The 20,313-nt window shown below is 43.3% G+C and overlaps 1 protein-coding gene across 5 annotated transcripts in view; it reads left to right on the top strand.

The window, feature by feature from the left end:
- The window catches only part of DUSP22 (dual specificity phosphatase 22), a 96,260-nt gene that overhangs the window by 35,432 nt on the left and 40,515 nt on the right, over positions 1-20,313 (top strand). The window contains exon 1 of one of the 5 annotated variants that reach the window (XM_035552728.2): positions 18,922-19,112. The exons of the other annotated variants lie outside the window; for them this stretch is intronic. Within the exon in view, the coding sequence (XP_035408621.1) occupies positions 19,092-19,112 (21 nt within the window). The 5' untranslated portion in view covers positions 18,922-19,091. Of the gene's footprint in view, positions 1-18,921; positions 19,113-20,313 lie in introns of those variants that run through there. 5 annotated transcript variants of the gene reach the window in all.

The raw sequence follows: 20,313 nt of genomic DNA, 5'->3' as shown, positions 1-20,313 counted from the left end.
TTCTATTTCTTTCACAGGATCTTTCAACCAGATTATCGTTTTCTAGTTGAATGATAATAGAAGTATTAGAGTTTTGATCTTACTGCAGATGAAGTAAGGAAGGACTAGAAAGAGTACAGTGCTGCTTTTTCCCCATCTTATGAAAACTCTTAGGTGACAGCAGAAAACGTATTAAGAGAGATTTCACGTGTTGATAAAAATGTCAATCAGTTTTGCGTCTCATAAGAACTTCCCTAAAAGGTGAAAAGCACAGATTTATTTTCCTTATCTTGGCATCTCCTTAAATGAATCAGCTATGGAACTCAGCAGAGTATAGTGTTACATTAATTACAGCATGCCTCATAGCACGTAATGAGAGCTAACTGTTTCATTTAGCTTCAGGAAAAAATGTAAAACTTACTTTTGTTTCTTAAGAAGTCCACATAATGTGTAGAATTTGTATTTCTTAAGTGATTACTATCATTGCCTAAATTTCTATCACTCCTTATTTTTTTTTTTAACATGTGCCTCTGTATAGCGAGTGGTTATATGATATATTTATAAATGTTCTTTGGCTGCCAATTCACTTTTTTGTTTTCCAGCAATTTTAGGAGGTTTTCTGTGGTTGTTCTTGCTATTGATGCTATTCTAAAACCTTACGTACAGCTCAATAATATGCACTGATTAAAGAAATTGCAATATGTCAAAAGCCTTTTTTTCGGTCATGCAACATCATAATCCCCTCACCTGGCATTCATGTTATATTCCACTAGTGGCATGTGTAGCCATATCTCTGCAATGAATTGGATGCTGATTTATAAAACAGTATTTTTAAAGGATCTGCTCAGACATGAGTGTTAGGGAGCATAGTCAGCAGAACTCTGTGTTCGCACCGTATTTGTTTGTTTATTGCTTATTGGATTCCCATAGTATCCAGACTGAAAATATATGTTGTTATTGGTGTTGTGCCTGGAAATTAGAGTAAGACTTATTTGTGCTAGTCTTTGTGCAACACTTTGTGAGTGTATTGGATTCTTTGCCGTATGCTCATTTTACTTGACTGTGGTGGCATAAGGAAGCTATTGATGGATCTTATTCAGTACCTAAGTATGATTAAATTGTGTAATTTGGTATACAATCATCTGAATTATGCGAGCATTTACAAACCTCAGCCAGGATACTTTAGAAGCAAATTTTATTTGGAAGATGTGTAATTTACTGAAGTGTTACAGTATTCAGTAGTAGTAAGAGAACTACTTAATACAAGGATAACATAGTTGTTATTTCTTCACTTATCTATTCAGTTGCATGTATTTCTGTAATTTTAGAATTTTTACTCAGGAAGCACACAACCCACTGCTATCATGGCTGTCCTCTCCTCTTAGAGATTGATAATCTAAGAGTAACTCAAAGACACAGCAGAGGAACACAGTCTGGTGATGAAGAGGGAACTTGAATTGATCTCAATATGGCATATTTTTTTTTGAGGATTTACAACACAGGAATGTTTTAAAGGTAAATGTGAAGGAACACATAAATAGGATAGAAGAAAATGCAGAGGTGTACATCTCAAAATTTAACAGGTGGCTGTGCCAAAGGTTGTTTGAAAAGGCCCTCTTCTACTCAGCATTTCAATAGCAAGCAAGGCAGTAAGTACATTAGGGCTATATTGTGACAGGTCCCACAAACATGAGACTGGTAGGGTTGTATTTATTATGATAGAAAAACAAGAATAAGAGGAGAGATGTTCCAGGAAAGCAAAGTAAATCAATATATCAAGGTACAAAATTTCATCTTTGCTGAAATATTTGCACAGCACAGGATGGTGTTGACAAAGCTAGGAAAAGCAAAAGACTATTGCAGGTATCACAGAATCATAAAATCATTTGTGTTGGAGAAGACCTCTAAGATCATCAAGTCCAACTGAATTGAGATAATACATGATGAGAAACAAATCAAAGTTATAGAACAGGATGAACAGAAAAAAATGTTATATTTAAGGTTGTTATTCAGAAAGTATCTGCAAGATTTATTTGTAGCCTAGCACGAGGATCGAGAGAGAAATCCAAGCTGAACATGATGCTGCCTTTATGGGCCCAAATGAGAGGCAGGATGGTGATGTTTCCACTGTGAGAGAAAAAAGGGGCAGGTGGGAAATGACTGGGGGAGGACGATTAACCATATTAAGCTTACACCGATGATTACACATCCACTGTGAGCTGTCAGAAAGACATGCTGAGTGGTTAGCTAAGCGAAAATGATTCATGCCTAGAGTGGAGATGTGGATTTGTAAGCTGTGAGCATGAAGTTGTTAAGTGCATTGGGGGAGTGATTATTTAGAGATAAGGGGCAGAAGAAGAGAGAAGAGCCAAAAGCAGACAGAACACTCTGTCCCTCTTGAAGTGATGGAGGGGGGAATATAGATGACCTGCAAACAGCTCTGTAAACTGTCACCGAGGTGGAGGAGAACTAGGAGAGAACGGAGACCCTGAAGCCAGTGAATGTCAAACTTTCAGAAATAGATGGCAGCTTTGTCAAGAACAACTGGCAGACCCCAAAATGGGAAGACCACAGTGCTGCAGTTGTATGGTTTAGTTAAGAAGGCACTGGAGGCTATTGTGAGAATGGTTTAGTTGAATTCAGTTGCCAGGAGCTAAACTGGAGGAGGCCTAAGATGTAATTAAACAAACAACTTCAATAACTTGGAGTATCTGAAATCATTAGTTAGATTTACTTGTGAAGTTAGACCACACTGCAAAATAATTCTGAAAGAGAGAGCTCTTTCCTGTTTCCAGTATCAAGCCTGCAGAAAATAGCTGTAGCTACTTAAGGGAGAAGACTGGTAGTATAGGATGAATTAGTCAGAAGAAGTGGAAATACATGTAAGAATAAAATCTAAGTAGCTGCTTTTGTAAAAATACCATAAATAAATAAATAAATAAATAAAAGCCCCCAAACACACCAATGCAATGCACTAGTTGAAAGGAACCCAAGCTAATAAAAGTACATGGTGAAAAAGGAAGAAAAGTAACAGAGATGTTGGAACTTAACAACTAGAAATAATTGGTAGAGTCCAGAAAAATACATTTTAAAATCAACAGGAAGAGCTATGTCAACACTGCACTGATTTTAGAGAGAGAAATTTGCTGCTCATATTTGGATCAATTTCTTCTATGTAAATTTTGGCTGTAACTTTAGTCCTTCTGCCTTATCGATAAAAAATACATGTACCTGCTCCCTAATGAATCTTATTCTTCAAAAGATGAGCAGGGAAAAAAAAGCTGTAGAAGCAGCAGACTTAAAGACAGAGTATAAACAAGGCTGTTTGTGTAGGGAAGAGAAACAGACAGACATGAAAGAGAGGGAGTGATGCAAGAAGGTGCAAAGTAGGCCAGGAGCTGGAAGAGGGAAGGATCGTGGTGGCAAGAGAAGACACTAAAGGGGAAAAGCAGGTAAAAAACTTCTTGTGAGGTGAGAAGAGGGAGAAAGCCAAAGGAAAAGCATGAGTAACTGAAAGCATGCTAAAGTAAGGAAGAAAATCACAGCGTGTTTAGTCGGTTATCACTTGGAAGAAATTGGTGGCTTCTGGTATGATTTAGCACATATTCTGAAACATCCTTAATGTTCCCGACCAGAAAGGAGACCCATGCAGTTCGACATTAGCTAAAGATACATCGTAACGCTTTTGCTCTGCTTGGCTTTTTCCAGTGAAATCGATCTATTTCCACAAACATCTTTTTGATAATGAATTCCAGGTCTAAGTTTACATTGCCCATTTCCTTTTATGAAGACTAATGTTTTCATCTTGAGAAAGAGTGTTGAAAGAGCTCACTTTGTTCTGGATTGTTTGTTCACTTTCCAGACCTCATTTTAGGAACCTACACTCTTACATTGCAAAGTTCATCTTCTAATGGGTACTGGAAAGAGTCATCTTTCTACCCTGAAAAATAATGAAGTTACTTTTCATCTTTTCTTTCTAAAATGGTACGATGAAGATGCTGTTAGTATGGGTTCACTCTGCTTCAGTCCTGTAAATTTTATCCCCGTTGACTTCTTCCTTACTCAGATTAAAAGTCTTTTGGAAATCACCTGAAGATTTGTTTGAATGTGGTCTGCATGCTCAATGCCAAGGTGATATTTTAGAGCTATCTTCAGGACTGAAGACCAAATGGATAAATCTGAATGATGAAATGAAACTTGGAAGTACTTGGGACGTTGCAAATCAGCAAACCAAAACTAAATTTAAGTTCTAATTGGAATGCACCCAAGCTAGTAAAACTAGCAAAACTTTAGTCAGGAGCAAAGGGTGAGAAAGGCTTTGGGAAGTTCCAGCAAAAGCTGAGATTTGGTTAAGGCTAACCTACAATTTCCCCCACCCACATGTGTCACCTGATATTCAAAAATATTCAGAGAAAACAGAAACTGTATGGAAGATTTTAGTTTCAGCTGCACTTCCTAGCCTTACTTACAGGACCAAGATTAAATGACAAAAATTAATCTCAGAAGGCAGGAATCTCTTCTGAAAGGCTGCAGCACAGAGGAAGATGTTTTTCTTAAAAGACTGGCCTTTAAAAGATAAAGCAGTAAAAGCTTTTGGTCTTCTCTTAATTTCTGCTTAAAACTATGCACTCATTAAAAAGAGTGGATGTCTGGCTTTCCAAACAAAATACATTCGTGCTGCAAAGATCTTAAGATCATCATAAGCAGATGAAGAAGGGTAAGAGGGAGGAACTAGTGTTAGCCTCATTTTCCTGATGTGCAATTTTTAGCATGGTCTTTGGTTACGTTTACCCTCTCTAGACTTCAGTCTGGTAATAAATTTATCAAAGGTAGCTTTAAATACGGAATTCTACTTTCACAGTGTAAATTAGACTTTTTAAAGTCTTCATGTTCTCCAGCGGAACTACCTTTGCCTCTGAACTAATTCGCGCGAAGCTCCACATAGCAGTGTAGACCTTCCCAAATGCAGGAAATAACCCCAAGTTTTCTGAATCTCAAATCCAGTATCTTTGCTACCACCCTTCCTGTCTTCCAATAAAAAAGGCAGGATGTGAGAACTGAGAGGAGAACAAAGATCTGGAATTCATTTTCCTTTTTAGCTTACAGAAATTATTTTATTAATGAGCTGAGGAGATCAACACTTTTAGCAAAAAGGAAAATAATGGAAAGCAAAAAAATCCTTGATGCTCTAGAGTATCTTAAATGAATCATCAAAGACTGCAGGGAAAAATGTATAGATGTAGATATAGTGCTAAATTTAAAACTCAGATCTCTGGCTTCCTGTCTTGGATCCCTGATGAGTGAAAGGGAGGGATGAGTTTTAGAAAGCTGATGTGCAAAGGAACTGTAACATTTGGATACTGCTGGAATATGTAGGTTTCCAGAGCTGGAGAAGTAAACGATGGCACAAAATAGTGAGACTGAGCAGAAGATGTTTGTGTTGCCTTGATGGCTGAGACTGTGCAAAAGGTTTTGGGGAGAAAGGCTTAAACGTTTTGCCTGTGTTGTCTTTAAAACTGATGGTAGACACTATGACAAAATATGTGAGGAGGGTATTCACTATGGTGGCAGAAGAAAGGCCCAGGGAAAAAAATAATCTGTGAGGCTAAGGCTATTAGTGAAGAGCTACTATCTCTGTGTTTTTATAGGAGTCTTATCTCTTAGCAGTAAGTGTTTTAAGGAAAAAAGAAGCAGAGTCATTGAATCTGAGACTAATTTAGGTTGGAAGGGGTCTCCATAAGTTGCTTAGTCCAAGCTTTCTTTGGGCTTTGGTTACACACAGTCTCCCTGGGCACCTGATGGAGTGCTTAACCATCCGTCCTGTAACCACGCATGAAACACTAGATGGCCATGTTGGAGAATGGTACAATCATTTAATTTGAAAAAGATGATTGCAGCATTAGAATAAAGTGCCAGAAGTTGACAGTGACTGAGGCTGCAGGAGTGGCAGGTCAACAGCAGTTTTATATAAGCCCTTAAAATATGGCAGCAATAGTCAAGCCTTTGCAAAAAAAGCTCCTATGAGCTCTAGGGATAAGAGAATTTAGGTTTTATTTGCATTGTTAGGTGGCCAGTTAACTCATATGATTCTGTAGATGTTAACTCTTTCAATGTCTGACCTGCACATATTTCGATCCCAAGTTTATGCCCTCATCTGTGTGATATATTCATGGTCAGATATCTCTCCTAATGTTTAAAATATTTTGAGGAACTAGAACCGAGACTAGGAACAAGGATTTAATTTAGCCAGAATGTCTTCAATAGAGGGTCTTCTGTTTGGAGGATCTTTTTGGCTTTCAGAAATGCCTGGTAGTGCACAACCATCACCCAAACCAAATTCAATAAAAATGCTGTTGACTTTGGTGGAAGCAGAGTTAGGCTGACGCTTTGTGGTTTTGAGAATTCTACCCAGAGATGACAATTGAAACTACTCAGAATATTAACTGTGATGGAAAAAATGCATAAGTAATCATATTTGAGACTGGGAGTTACAACTTATAACCTAGTAATATCATGTACTTCTGTAGGTGCCAGACCTACTCAGTTTTCTCACCTGCCACACACACACGAGTGACAGCCTGCCCAAGGCAAGGCAGAAGTACCTTATTATCAAAAGGTGTCTGGGGGGCCACAAAATAATGAAACAGTAGTTCGAATGTCACAAGCATATGAGAAGCACGCAAAGCACGTAGCAGCTTTCCAGCTGAAGAGCAAGCAGGAGGTTTATTTTGCTGTTAAGTAAAACCTATAGTAGGAGCAGTACATTGCATGTCCTAGGGAGAGACTCACACTTTGCAAAAGTTCCAGATGACCTGCACCATAGCTCCCCTTGGTTTTGCACTGCTGAGGTGTCACTGAAATAGGGGTAGTTGTGGTTTGAGGTCAAACTTTAGCCAAACTGGTTTTAGGATGCAGCTAAAGTGTGCACCTGGTCTCAGGAAGTGGGAAGTTTCTCCTCTGTTTCTTAATCTAGAGGGAGCTTCAAGGGCTGTCTTTCATTTCCAAGAGGTGTAGTGCTTCTGACTTTGCTGCTGCCCGTCTAACCATCACCATTTCTCCCACATCTTTGTTGAAGCAGTGACCTTCTCTCTGGTCAGCCAGCAAACTGACATTGGGATAGGGTCACCAATGGTTCACTGCATCCTAAAATGGGATTTGTGTCTGATGCTGAGACGAGATGAATGTCAGTCCAAACGTCGCTCTATTCTGAAGTCATCATGGAAAAATTCCACCTTCTACAGGGACAGCTGTCATCACTTGCATTGGTGACCGGCGAAGGTTTTTTCCCTGATATTATTTCTGTCCATCTTGTAGTCATGACCAATTAAGAAAATATTTGCTTCACCTCTGTGTGAAAAAAAAGAAATCAGTCTTACGCAGCAAAATTTAACTCAGTGTATAAAGGACCGCTTCCTTTGTTCTCTAGTATATTCCAGTGAGTTTGCATAAACAGTATTTAGGGAGACAATATGATCTTTTGAGACAAATTTCAAGAAGGAAAGAAGCCACCTTGAGCTCTAGAGATCAGGCTGTCATTTATGCTGTCATATTATTTTATTTATGCTGTCATTTTATTTATGCTGATTTATGCTGTCATATTATACACAAAAATAAGCACACTTATGATGGGAAATACTGAAGATGACCAACGTGAAACCCCACTTTACAAAGCAGAACTGCCCCTGAGATGTTAATTTTGAATTCATAAAGCTGGACAGTACCTTTGCTGAGCTCAATGGGCAGTAGATGCTGCTGTACATAAAAGATCCTTATTTTGAGTCAAAATAGAAGAGTATAAAAACAGTTGTGCCTGGTCAGACTGGATATCCTTTTAGCCCTTTTCCAAGGGTGGCTGACAGCAAATGCCTAAGAGGGAGTAAAAGAGTAGGGTAAGGTTATGGTGAAATTTATCCTGTATATTCTTCTGTCCTTCAGTATTGTGTAGCTCAGGGACTTCCATTGCCAAAGGCTTTCCTTTCAGTGATCCTTTATGGATTTCTGTAGTTGCTTGTTGAACCTTAGTACACGCAGCCTTTTGCAGCAAGGGCCGCCACAGTTTAACTCAATGTGTAAAGGATCACTTCCTTTGTTCCTGCCTGCTCTGTGGAAGTTTTATTTAATGCCCCTTAGCTTTTGTATTGGTAAAAAAAATAAAAATAAAAATCTAGGAACAGCCATCACCTGTTCATTTTCCCTGTGGCACATAATTTGATAGATCTCTGGGCACATCTTTCTTCAACCATCTTTTTTCCAGGCTGGAGTCTTTTTCACACAGAAAACAGATATTTTGGTTTACCTGAAAGCCTGACTTTACTTTTACGCTGGAAACCAGATTAGCCAAAACAAAACAACTAAAAAAATCAGTTACTCCCCTTGAAGAAAGGTCCAAAATAAAGCTCCTCTATATGGTTGCTTTCATTTTCAGTGGGTGAAGGCCAGATTCTTGGAAGGCAGAAGCAGAGGGAAAGGCAGACTTGTATATAAAGAGAAGCAAGTGTTCTGCTGTACCTAGTGTTTGACCCACTTACCATTTATCCTTTGTGTATTATTATTCTGCAGAATAAATTATTCTACAGTTTCTAGAGAATAAGAGATACTAAGGCTTGGAGCTGTGATTTGTGAGCAAGAAGGGGACTGGGGTACTGAAATGAGTAGTGAGATGAGTGAAGGACAAAGATTAAAGGAAAAGATAAAAGGGGAGTTGGATAAGTATGTACTGGGGAAATGGTAATTTTGCTTCCACATGTGCAGAAAACCTGTCCCTTGTCTACTGGATTGAGTAATGATTCATCACTACAACAGAATAAAGAAAAGAAATCTGTATTTCCTTCCTCATTCTGGCTTTGACACATGGGTAGAGGAAACCGACTTCATGATCTTAAGATTTAGTATCAAAGTTTTCAGCGGAGAATCAAGTATGCACTGAAGGTGTCAGACTAACAGCACAGAGACCGAAATCCTCCTTGTATAACCACAGAGAGGCTCATAGAGGCAGCAGCAATTAAGACTTACCAAACATCATTATAGAGCAGTCTTATTCTGAGGGAATCACTTCTCCCTACCCCCCATGGTACTAGAAATGGCTCGAGTGACCTCTTCTGTGTCAGAAACTTGTTGGAAGACTTTCAGACATAGGGGCAAAAGATAGAGCTCTATTGATTTCAGTGAATGCTGGGCTCGATGTACCAGACCTGGCTGTCACCTTTGGGTTTCCAGTGAAACATAAACTACAGTTGGGAGTTTTAGAAGGCAGACATACAGCTCTTCTATTCGACTCAGCAAATGCAACGCCTTTTACTAAAGGTCTCTTTCAAATTTCTTTTAGGGGCAGACAGACACTGAATTTGCAGCACGGACGGGATGTCATAGCTCCTGTTCCTCAAGAGTCGGTGTTTTGCCTTGTTTGGTTTCCTGCAGAATGCATTTTTTTTGTTGTTCGTGTTCTAAAATAATCCCCACTGTTGGAGTGAATAAACCAAAAGAGATCTACCTGCTTCAGAGAGCATCCTGCTACCATGTAGGCTGTCCACCAAAACAGCAGCCGGAGAAACTTTTGTTCTGTATAGTCTCTCCTGTGGGTGTCAGTTATTTACAAGTGGGGGAGGCTTTAGTGAGGAAGGGACAGAAGAGCCAGTGGAGCAGCTGCGCTTTGTTTGCTGCGTGAACTCTTTTCCCCTTGGGCTTCTTGGGATTGCTACTTCAAGCAGCATAAGATACTGTCACCTGGATCAGCACCAGCTCTGCTGCTCGGGCATGATTCAGAGCAACACAGAAAGCAGAAACGCGTCTTGAGGAAGTCACAGTAGCAACATGAACCACCCACCCCAGGGGATGCGTATCCCTGTACCTGCTACTTCCACTAGCTCTCCTCCTTCCTACACCCTTTGCACTGAAGTCTCTTCTGAAATAGCGACATACAAAAATGTTAATTTGCTCATCTCTTTATGTTGTTTCTCTTTCCTGCTGTATCGCAGGGGCCAACGTGTTTTATTAATATAGACGCTAGCCTTTTGCAATTGTGTCAGTCGTGCTGACTCCAGGCTGTGGAATGAAGACAGATCTAATGAAGGTGTTGAGATTTGTGTGTTGGGTTCATGAAGCGTTCCTCAGGTCTGGAAAATCTGCAGTATTTTTTTTTTTGCTCTAGCTTTTCGGGCATATTTTCTGGGCACTGAATCTCTGGAACCACTTCCAGAAAAAGGGATCTTGTGGTCCAGCTGCCCCAGCTCATTTTTGAAAGTAGTTTTGTTCTAGTAGCTTTTGTCTTTGTTATGTCTTTCCTACTGTGATATTTTATGTGCAGCCCTGCAGACAACCTGGTGCCATTAAGCTACAGCCATTGCATTGTTCTGTGGTGCTTCCAATTTGCATGGAAAATTATTCATGTTAATAACTCTCCATTGTTCATGTCTTATCTTCCTAAGTCATGCTGGAGAGCTATACAATACAATTCCTTCTGTCAAAAGGCTTCTGTATACTTTAAGGCATGAAGTGATTTGCCTGCAGTGAATTCAAATGAATTCAAGGCTTTTAGGGACGTATGTAAAATCAGCCAGAATTCTTCAGATTTTCTTAATTTCCCCTCAGGTCACGTTGGCCACCTTTGCCCCTGATAGCAGGCTTTGACCTAAATGCTTCCGCCTGTGCTACGGCTGAGCCTTGTCTCGCTTCAGAGAGAGACAGCTTGTCATTCTGCACAGACATGGGATTTATTCAGTTTACAGTGCAAGGGAAGGGTATTTTCTGAGCTGAGACGGAGCTAAAATGTTGCATTACAGGTATCAGGTGAATTCAGCAAACATTTTTGCCTAGCGTTGCATGCGCTGCAAAGGGTGTTTTCTCTTCTTATGAAGCGACAGGATAATTGTTGGTTACGTGGAGATATGAGGCTTTTAGGTTCGTTGCCATTTTCCCCCATTTGTATGCAGAAGATAATGCCCTGGGAAAGAACAAATGCTTTTTAGCAGTTAGGTCCATGAGCATGTTTTCCTAATCCTCGACAATTGTTGACACGCTCAAATTACAAGACAGAAGTTAATATTTGATTGGTATAGTCCAAACCACAGAAGCAACACGAATGTAAGATGCAGTGTCTTGTAGGTAACTGCAGAAAACTATAACATGTTTTAGAGTATAAGGCAGTGCTTTAAAAAACATCAAAGCATCTTTTCAGTTGCTGTTTAAAACCACTCGTGTTTCTCAGTTTTTAAGCACTATCACTCAGCACTGGTTTTGCTTCCTAATGTTGATTTGCTTTCAGCTGAGCTTTTGTTTCACAAAGTTTGTGAAACACACCTGCTTAAACACATTAGCAATACGGAGCAAATCTGAAAATGGCTCGGTATCTATTATTTCATAACTGAAACCTAGTCAGGTTTCTTTTGTATTTTAGTATGATATTGTAAGCCACACAGGAAACCTACCTTCATTTCTATAGTGACTTATTCTAGAATATTTGGTCAGATATTATCAACTATATAATATTTTAAAATTACTCAGTGTTGGCACCACTCCTAAATACAGGCCCATCTACATGCATTATAGCTCTATTCGGATATTAGAAGAGGTTGAAATGAGTTTCATTTTCTGCCAGACGACAAATAAAGTAACCATCAAAGCAGGTAAAGGAATAATAAAAAGAAAAAAGACACTGTGAAATTTCCTGAAACGTCTTTCTTCTTTATTTACAAAAAAGATTGTGTCAAGTAATTCTTTTACGACAACTGGTGTTCCTGTTCCTACCGAAATGAATGACAAAGCTTCACTGACTTCACTGTCAGCATAGACTGTTCCTGTTAGGCAGCACAAGTACAAACCCTGACTGTGCCTTCTCTGACTTCGGTGTAAATCTGCATTAACCCTACTCGACTTCAGTCTAACTAGAGCTTCGTTTTTCTTGCATTCCATCAAAGTGGGTTCGACTCTTGCTGATCAAAGTACGATTGTTTGCAATGAAGACACCAGAGGATTTTTACTTAGAGAAGCAAGTTCAAAGACATGAGCTAATAAACCCAAACTTAATAAATCCACTGCTTAGCAGAATATTCAGCTAGCGTCATCAGCATTGCCAGATGGATTTCAGTGGAAATGTACTGCTTTCTCACACACGTAGTGGTCTGGCAGACTGCACAACTTGCTCAGGTCAGGGGAGGCTTAGACATAAGAAAGACTGGAAACTTTCTGGTCTCAGAGATGAACTGTTTCACCTTTCCTCGTTCCCCATCCTTCTCCCCATTCCAGTGTCCCCCAGCATTTGTATACCAGTGATTTTCAGAAAACTTTTCACGGGATTCCCTGCAGCCCCCCGAGGGCTCATTAAAAGGCCTTAGCTTGAAGGAAGGTCCCTTTGTGAATCAGTAGCTGGACAGGGGATGAAAAGCAAAGGTGGGAGCTACTGATCATTTCTCACAATTCAAGGAAGTTACAAGAGGAAGACAGGGGAAGGAGACTGTGCCAGATCCTGCATTGTCCAACGCATTCACAAATGGGCTTGAAAAGACAGTGGATAGCCAAGATGGCTGATGATACAACGTTGTTTCCAATAGCCAAAAACAAAAGCTGCCTGAGAAATTAGCACAGGGATTTTACATCAGCTGTCTGAGTAGTATAATGGTAAAGAAAATATGGTGCTGATGAATACAAAATAGCGAATCTGTGAAAAATACAACCCTAGCAAATGCAGATAGTTCTGAATGAGATGTTGTCACTCAACAGACATCTTGGAGTCACTGTAAACGTTAATATTAAAACCAACAACAACAACAAAACAGCTTAATGTTCAGGACAGGGACTGGGTGTGCCCCTTGGCTCAAAAACCTCAACTGCTGGTTGCCAGAAACTGGAACATATAAAAGGGGAAGGAACCCCCTGTACTCACCCTGTTTCTCATAGGTGTCCATTACTTGTCACTGCTGCGAGATGTGGAGCTATGTAGATCTCTGCCACGACCTAATACATCTGCTCCTGTATTCTTACGTAAAGCGAACAGTACAGAAGAGTTGATCTAAGCTGGGGTCACAAAGGAAAGCGAAACTATCGAGAAGTATTTGATCTGAGAACCAGTGTTGCAAGTCTCAGGTGAAGGACCAAAGGATCAGAACAAACAAAAAAGCCGCAGAAGAGACCACAAGGAGACCCTGAATTAACCCCCGGCAGGTTAGAAGCCTGCTAGGTGTTACTGGTGCTTTAGCAGAGGGGATGACTGAGACTCCAAAACACCAGGCTAAAACATCACAGAAACACTTGAAAAGCTCAGAGGCAGATGTGAATAATATGTCCGGGAACTGTAAGGTGTCCAGTAGGTGGAGAAGGAGACAGACATCAGCTTAATGACCAGGAATACATTATCTTCCCTTGGAAAGACACTGGTTGAAAAGAAGGTAAAAGCGTTGTCAACTTGAAAGCAAACGGGGCCCATCCCAGACTACTAATTCTTCTCTTCTGTGACATAACTTTACGGCTAAACTGATGATTGCACCTGTTGTGCTAGACAAGGCATATGCAATATTATAATGTCTGAAAATGCCTTTAGTTTGATGACTCTGAAGTTAGGCCGTGTGCAGAAAAGTATGGGTTTACATGTCAACATTGGATGTACTTGACTTATTTCACTTTATATTGGATGTACTTGACTTATTTCCTGTCCCTAATCATATTGATCCAGTCCTATTGATGATGTAATCGCGTTGATCCAGGGTTTTAGCAAGTTACGTCTCAGGTGGCCAAATACTTACAGAGAAAACGCATTTTTTAATAAATTCCAGAAGGCAGGCAGGGCAGGTGAGGGGCACCGAGTCTGATGCTTAACCTGAGAATATCTTAATGGTTTACAACAGAAGACCAAAAGATTTTGGCCAACAAAACAAAATATGGGATAGAGAGCTGTTGCTTTAACTGTTTTTAATTTTCCAAAGATTTCCAATCTTAAGACACATCCCATTAAGCAGAAGATATCGGGAAAATGTAATCAAAATCAAGATCTCTGCCCAGCGTGTTGGCTGGAGGCAGGTGGCAATTGCTGAATACCCCAGCCTACACTCGTGAGTATCCTGTGATTGTGGGAAGGCTGGGGGACTATCTCCTTGCACTGACCACAGCTGCTTCTGTGGCTGGGTTCAGAGATTCCTACTGCCTCAGGCAGATCATACCCCAGTGATTCCCTGTTGAGGGGTGAACATCTCACTGATGGTCACCAAGCTACTATGTGAACTTTGAAACCGATCTCTTTCTACTCCAGAGTCTTCATGGACTATGTAAGATAAGTTCAATGGATATTATGGTTTACAGGCTCCTGCAGAGACGTTTTGTGAAAACCCTGTTTCCCTAGGATTTCCCATACATGATCTGGAAGCAGTGCTTAGGAAAAAGTGCTTAAAGCTGTTTTTCCATTTGAGGACACTTTGACGTGTGCCTAGAGAAACAAATACATACCTAACTTATCAAGGGAATGCGTTTGGATGCTTTCATTCACACTCAGCAATGGACTATTCTTAGTAACTATTAACATACACGTGCCTTGCAGTATGCTTTTTGATAGCCTTGCTTCTATTGAAAATACTAGTCTTGCTTTTAGGGATCAAATATTTTACTGTATTTCTCCCAAATCCTGGCTTAGTAGACAATGCCTTACTTTTTTTTTTTTTTTTTTTTTAACACATATCTCTGAAAAATAAATAGACCTGCTAGAACCAATTTCTTTCCTACATAAGCACTGGAGGTAAAGGTGTCAGGCTGACCTGCTAAACACGGGGAATAAAGTCAAAGCAGTATGAGTTTAGGGTTAGAACTGACGGCTATAAAGGCTAAGAAATTGTGTATATTCCAACTGGTTAGCAAAATCAGAATTTTCAAGGCATTATTTTTTCTACTTCTCTCTTCTAAATGTTTGAACCAAGGGGCTCGTGACAATCCCATCTACACCTCATTTGCAATCCAACATGATTATTAAGGTGGATTAACTTTTTTTTTTTTTTTAAGCCTTAAAAGCAAACACACAAACAAAAGTGACTGCTGGCAGGTTTAGAGACACAGAAGTGCAGTAATTTGGTACACGGTTGCCATGGGAGCTAACCTACATCTAAATTATCTTGCACAGTTTTCTCAGCCATTATCTAGTGTTGTTCCTCCTGTCTGAATCATCAGTTCCTGCCTAGGGGTATGCCTACAAAAAAAATCTCCTTTCTGCCACTTTTGCCTCATCTGCTGGCTCAGATCTTTCATCCTGGCACACTCCTTATTCTGGTGATGCTGTCCATCAATGGAAGGGGTGGCAAGAGGAGTGTGAGGCAGAAGGTGACCACCCTCTCAGCACACTCAGAAAACAAGACTGGTGTTATTTACGAATATTTATGAGGCTTGGGGTTGTTTATTTCCGGGTGAAACCCTTCCTTCCTGTCAAACCAGCCTATTTCAGAGGAAAACTGACAATTTCTGACTAGCCATCCTTTTTATCACCCTTCTTGCCACCTCTGAGAATTAAGTTGTGACGCCACTTCAGGGGAACCCAGCCCAGGTCTTATCAGTTCCTGGCAGATCATGGATAGCTGAGATACCTTTTGCTTATGGCCGAATGTGAGCTCAGCACTCCAGGGTTTACAGAAAGTGAGATCAGAGGATAAGAAGAGTATTTACTTATTTATTTTTAACATAACAAGCTCAACATACTGTCAAAGCAGAAGTTTTGTCTTTTTTTTTTTTTTTTAAAGTCGACTTAGTTTCGGTATCGGTTTGCTTCTGTTTGTTAGTTTTCAGGCAATTGCCTAGAAGACGATCGCTGCTGCTGAACTCTTGGCATCACCAGGTTACCTTTGTGTGCAAAGTCAAGAAGTGGAGATTACTCAGTTTACCATCCCCATATCACAGACGAGTAGAAGCACCCCCAGATCTGTGGGGTTATGGGCCATTCTGACGTGATGGCTCTTTTCAGGGATACTGAAAGCTATGAGATCTGGCAAGAGCTTTTTGCTCTTCTTTGCAAGTTTGTTTATTCACTCCAATCATCTCAGGATAGCTCGCTTTCTAAAAGCATTTTCAAAGGACTTTCAAAGCATTAAAAACAGTGCAAATATTAAGGACAAAGAATAAGATCCCAGGAAGAAACAATCAATGAACACCATGCGTTGTTTTAGGTCTGCTGAAGACCAGCCTCCATAAATGCATTATGTGATAGTTTATTAAACAGCAGTGAAGAACTGCAACAATCAGTTTTTGGAATAACTGGCAAGAGAGACGGGTCTGACAACTATATCAGGATTCCCCTCTAGAGCTGTGGGGAAGAAAAGCAGATACTATACATCACCCTAAATGTTTAAGGTACATGTGGATTTCCTCCCACTGCTATTTAATCTTGGTATGTTGCACTCTCCCACTCTAATTTTCGTTCCTTCACTGTAGAAAGCTGCACACATGCAGTAAAATTCTAATAAGGGAAAGCACTGCAGGCTGAAGTAGATGTCCTGAAGGGAGTCACGAAACTTGAAAATAAAACAGAGAAGGCTGCGTGACACTTCCCATTCAGAAAAATGTTAGATGACTAAGCTAGATGCACTTGTATTCCGTCTGTATTGCCTAAGACAACGTAACGATTTCACATGTATTGCCCAAGCACAGTCCTTTTCAGGGCTCTTCGCAAAGGACAGAAATACTGTCCTCTGCAGATGGAGAAACCGAGTTATGGGGAACTGAAGTGACCAGGCAAGACTTCCAGCATATTGAGCACGAGGCTTTCCAGTTATTGCAAACCTCTTAGCACAACACAGATCAGGAATTTTATTTATTGTTCATCTTTTTGTCTCATGTAATGAAACCATTTGCCAGAGTTTCTGGCAAAGAGTGCTTTCACTTTGGGGGCAGAATGTGTTTAGTAGTTATTATGGCAAGCTGCTATTCATACCTTTTGGACCTCAGTTGTATTTTGTGTGGCATGACAATAAAGTAAATTGCATTCTGGAGAGCTCTGCCAATGAAATATTAAAGCCAGTATCTGTGATAAAGCTCACTGATATGCTTTTCAGAAGGACTGAGGAGGAAGGAAGGAGAGAAGTGAAGTACGTTAAGTCGGGTGGCTATCCTTCCAGCCTTACAAAGAGCTCCTCTGATGTTTTTGCAACTGAAGACATGATATACACCACAAACCCTGTGGAGCCTCAGGGAGGGGGAGACTCAGGCATGGTTCAAAGGCAAAAGCAGCATCTCCTCGGTGTCCCCCTGTCCTGCTGTGAGCAGAGGTCGCGTGGGGATGTCGTGGTGAAGATAAGATCCTGATCCAAAATGGTCCGGGCTGAAGCATAAGATGGCTTCCTACTGACCTGCTGCCATGGTCCTGTGGAAGAAACCAAGGAATGTAGAAGGTAGGAGGGGCCCCAAGCCCCCCATAACACGGGCTGAGGTGTAGCTCAGAAGTGCTCCCAGGCCCACCCAGTCCAGATACGAGTGGCCTAGCTTCAGCAGCCCGTGCTGGTTTATTTATTTCCTCTTACAAGCCCAAGGTAAGATTACTCAGCAAACCTCTTGCTAGCAGCCTGCCTCCTCGCCAGCCGCTTGGCACACCTCTGTCACGGATGCTGGCTCTGAACTGCCTGCCAGCTGCAGGCAGCTCAAGAGTCAGTCCTGCATCAGCTGCCGAGGGCTGTGCTGCTCCAGCAGCGCTGCTGGCGGGCATGTTCCCTTCCCTTGAAAATTAAGCACCTGCGGTGATGACGTGGCTGTTTTAAGGCATGAGTTTCCCAGGTTTCCAGGCAGGTGTCCCAGTTTGAGGAACCGATGGCTTAACTTCTGTTAGCTTTCAAGCGTGTCGTTGGCTTCTGTGGGAATAGCACCGGTTTGTGACGATGTGGCAATCTAATGACGAGGCGTGTGGGTCTGCTCCCAGTCTCCTCGTGCACTGGTCTGGGCCCATGAGGAGCAGGCTGTCGCCCCCAGCCGCCTGTGGGGCTGGGTCTCCAAATGGGCTCGCTGCTGGGGTTGCTCAAGGAAAGGGGCACGCGTACTGCTGAGGGCAGCACGGAGGACGCATGACCGTCTGTTTGCCAACAGCCAACATTAAATTACAACTGCAGGTTGTGAAACCACTCCCTGAGAGCATGCTTGTATTGGCAACCACTGCCTCTACGTACCGTTCCCAGTCCCTCATCTCCCAGCCCTTCCAGAGTTCATCCATCAGGCATTTGATACCTGGCTACGCTGCCTGTCGGCGTTACCCTGTTCTCCATCTTTCACCCTGCCAGTGCGTGCCCGGGGGCTGCAGGTGCCCCCGAGCTGCTCAGCCCTACCGAGGCGTGCCTTATGAACGCCACAGCACTTGAGTCACAGGTGGCACACGGACATCAGTTTAGTTACGTTATTGCATTTATTTTTTTAGTATATATGTAAAAGCAACTGTGAATAACGACGCAGTTGTCTGCAGGATATTTCAAGTGTTTATGAAAAATCTTGTATGTTTCGTACCAATGCCTGTATAAATGAGCAGAGCACCTGAAGGGAGCTGCACAGCAGCATGTCTCCTGCTGCTCGTGCATGCGAGCCACGAAGGATGTGTTATTGTGGCAGGATATCGGGCCGGTTAATGGGGGAGATGAGACGTGAGCCACTATGGATGTGTTACTTGGGCAGGTTATCGGGCTGGTCAGTGGGGAAGATTTTACACACTTGTGCCCTGCCCTTGCATAAATGAACTGTGCACGTGCCCTACATCCCTGCCTTCCTTCCCCACTGCACTAATTTAGGACTTCGCCGACCGTCGGCTCGTCCCACCCCGCTCCGCAGGGCGCTGCCCCCCTCCGCCCTCACGGCGCCCGCCATGCCGCCGGGCTCTCCAGGTGGGGCAAGCGTGCCGGCCGCGCCGCGCGGGGGCCGCCGGGAGCTGTAGTTCTGGGCGGGCGGCGTGCGGCTGGGCGGCGCGGCGGCGCGGACTACAACCCCCAGGGCCGCCCGCGGCGGGGGCTCCGCGGCTCCGGCCGCCCGGGGAGGCGGCGCGGCTACCGGGGGCGGCGGAGGGGACCCGAGCCGAGCCGTGCCCAGCCGAGCCGGGGGGGCTGCGCCTCGCCCTGCCCGCCGCCCTCGTTCGCAGTAAGCCCGTGCCCCATGCGGTCCGCGGCGTGCGGGCGGCGGGAGCCATGGGGAATGGCATGAACAAGGTAACGCCGCCGCCGGGTGCACGGCCCCGCCGCCCCCCGCACCTGCCCGCCGAACAAAGGAGGGAGAGGGGAGGAGGAGGGCGTCCCCGGCGCGTTTCGGGGCTGCTTTATTTATTTATTTATTTATTTATTTTTTCATGCGTGTGTGGCATTTTATTTTATTTTATTTTTTCCCCGTGGCGCGCTTCCTGCCTGGCCGCAGCCCGGGGAGAGGGGGGGCGGCCCCGGTTTCGGTGATGCTCCCCCGGCCGTCCCCGCCTGGCCGCCCTGCTCCCCGAAACAGCCCCACGCCTTCCCAGCCCCATCTTCCCACACCCCCCTTGCAGCCCTCCCCCTTCCAGCACCCCCTTTCCAACCTCCCCCTCTCCGCCTCCCATTCCCCCCTCCCATATTCCCAACCCCCAGCCACCATGTCACCCCCCGGCAGCCTGGCAAGCCCCCCAGCCTCAGCCCACGTCCCTCAGAGCCAGCAAGGGCCAGAGCAAAGCAGCTCAGCCCCTCCACCTCCCGTGGGCTTGCAAAAATGCCCACCGCCCCTCTGGAGCCTGTCCCAGGAGCTGAGCGGGCTCCAGCCGGGCAAAGCGCCCAGCAGGTATCGGCCACGGCGCTGGTGTCGTTCCAGGGGGACAGGAAAGCGCTCGGCCCCGTGGAGACCGCGGTGAGGAAGGAAGATGGAGCAGAGCTGCTCAGGGTGTTGGCTTTTTGGCAGTGGGGGCTCATTGTCAGCGCCGATTCCCCCGGCGCCTTGTGGCGGTTGTCGAAGGGCAGCTGTGATTTTTGTCAGCACCTCCACCTCTGTTCTAAACTCAGGTTTGAAAGTGCGGTGGTAACTAGCCTTTTATATATAGCTTAACTACGAGGAACAGAAGTTGAGTCATCTCTTCTGTCTGACATCCTGCTTTGAGTACTTTGGGAGCAGCCTCACGGCGAGCGCGGCCTCCTTACAAGGAGAGGAGCCGGAGGTAGCTGCTTGCAGGTTGCCCACATCTGACGTCCTTGCCTCTGAAAGTCAGGCTGGCAACCATCCAGAGTGCGTGGTGTGCTACCTGGGAGGTGAAGCCTTTCCATCCCGTGGATAGACACAGTGAAATAAGAGACTTCAGGTGGGGAAAAGATCTGGGTGGCTAATCCAGCTGAGTTAGTAGGTAGGAGTAGCACCTCCCCTGGTCTTTCTTGGCCCAGGTTTTAAATTCTGGGGATA

Source organism: Cygnus atratus, chromosome 2 (assembly GCF_013377495.2).
Source record: "Cygnus atratus isolate AKBS03 ecotype Queensland, Australia chromosome 2, CAtr_DNAZoo_HiC_assembly, whole genome shotgun sequence".
Classification (NCBI taxonomy): domain Eukaryota; kingdom Metazoa; phylum Chordata; class Aves; order Anseriformes; family Anatidae; genus Cygnus; species Cygnus atratus.
The sequence above is the reverse complement of the archived record's forward strand: the minus strand, read 5'-3'. Positions and strand labels throughout refer to the sequence as shown.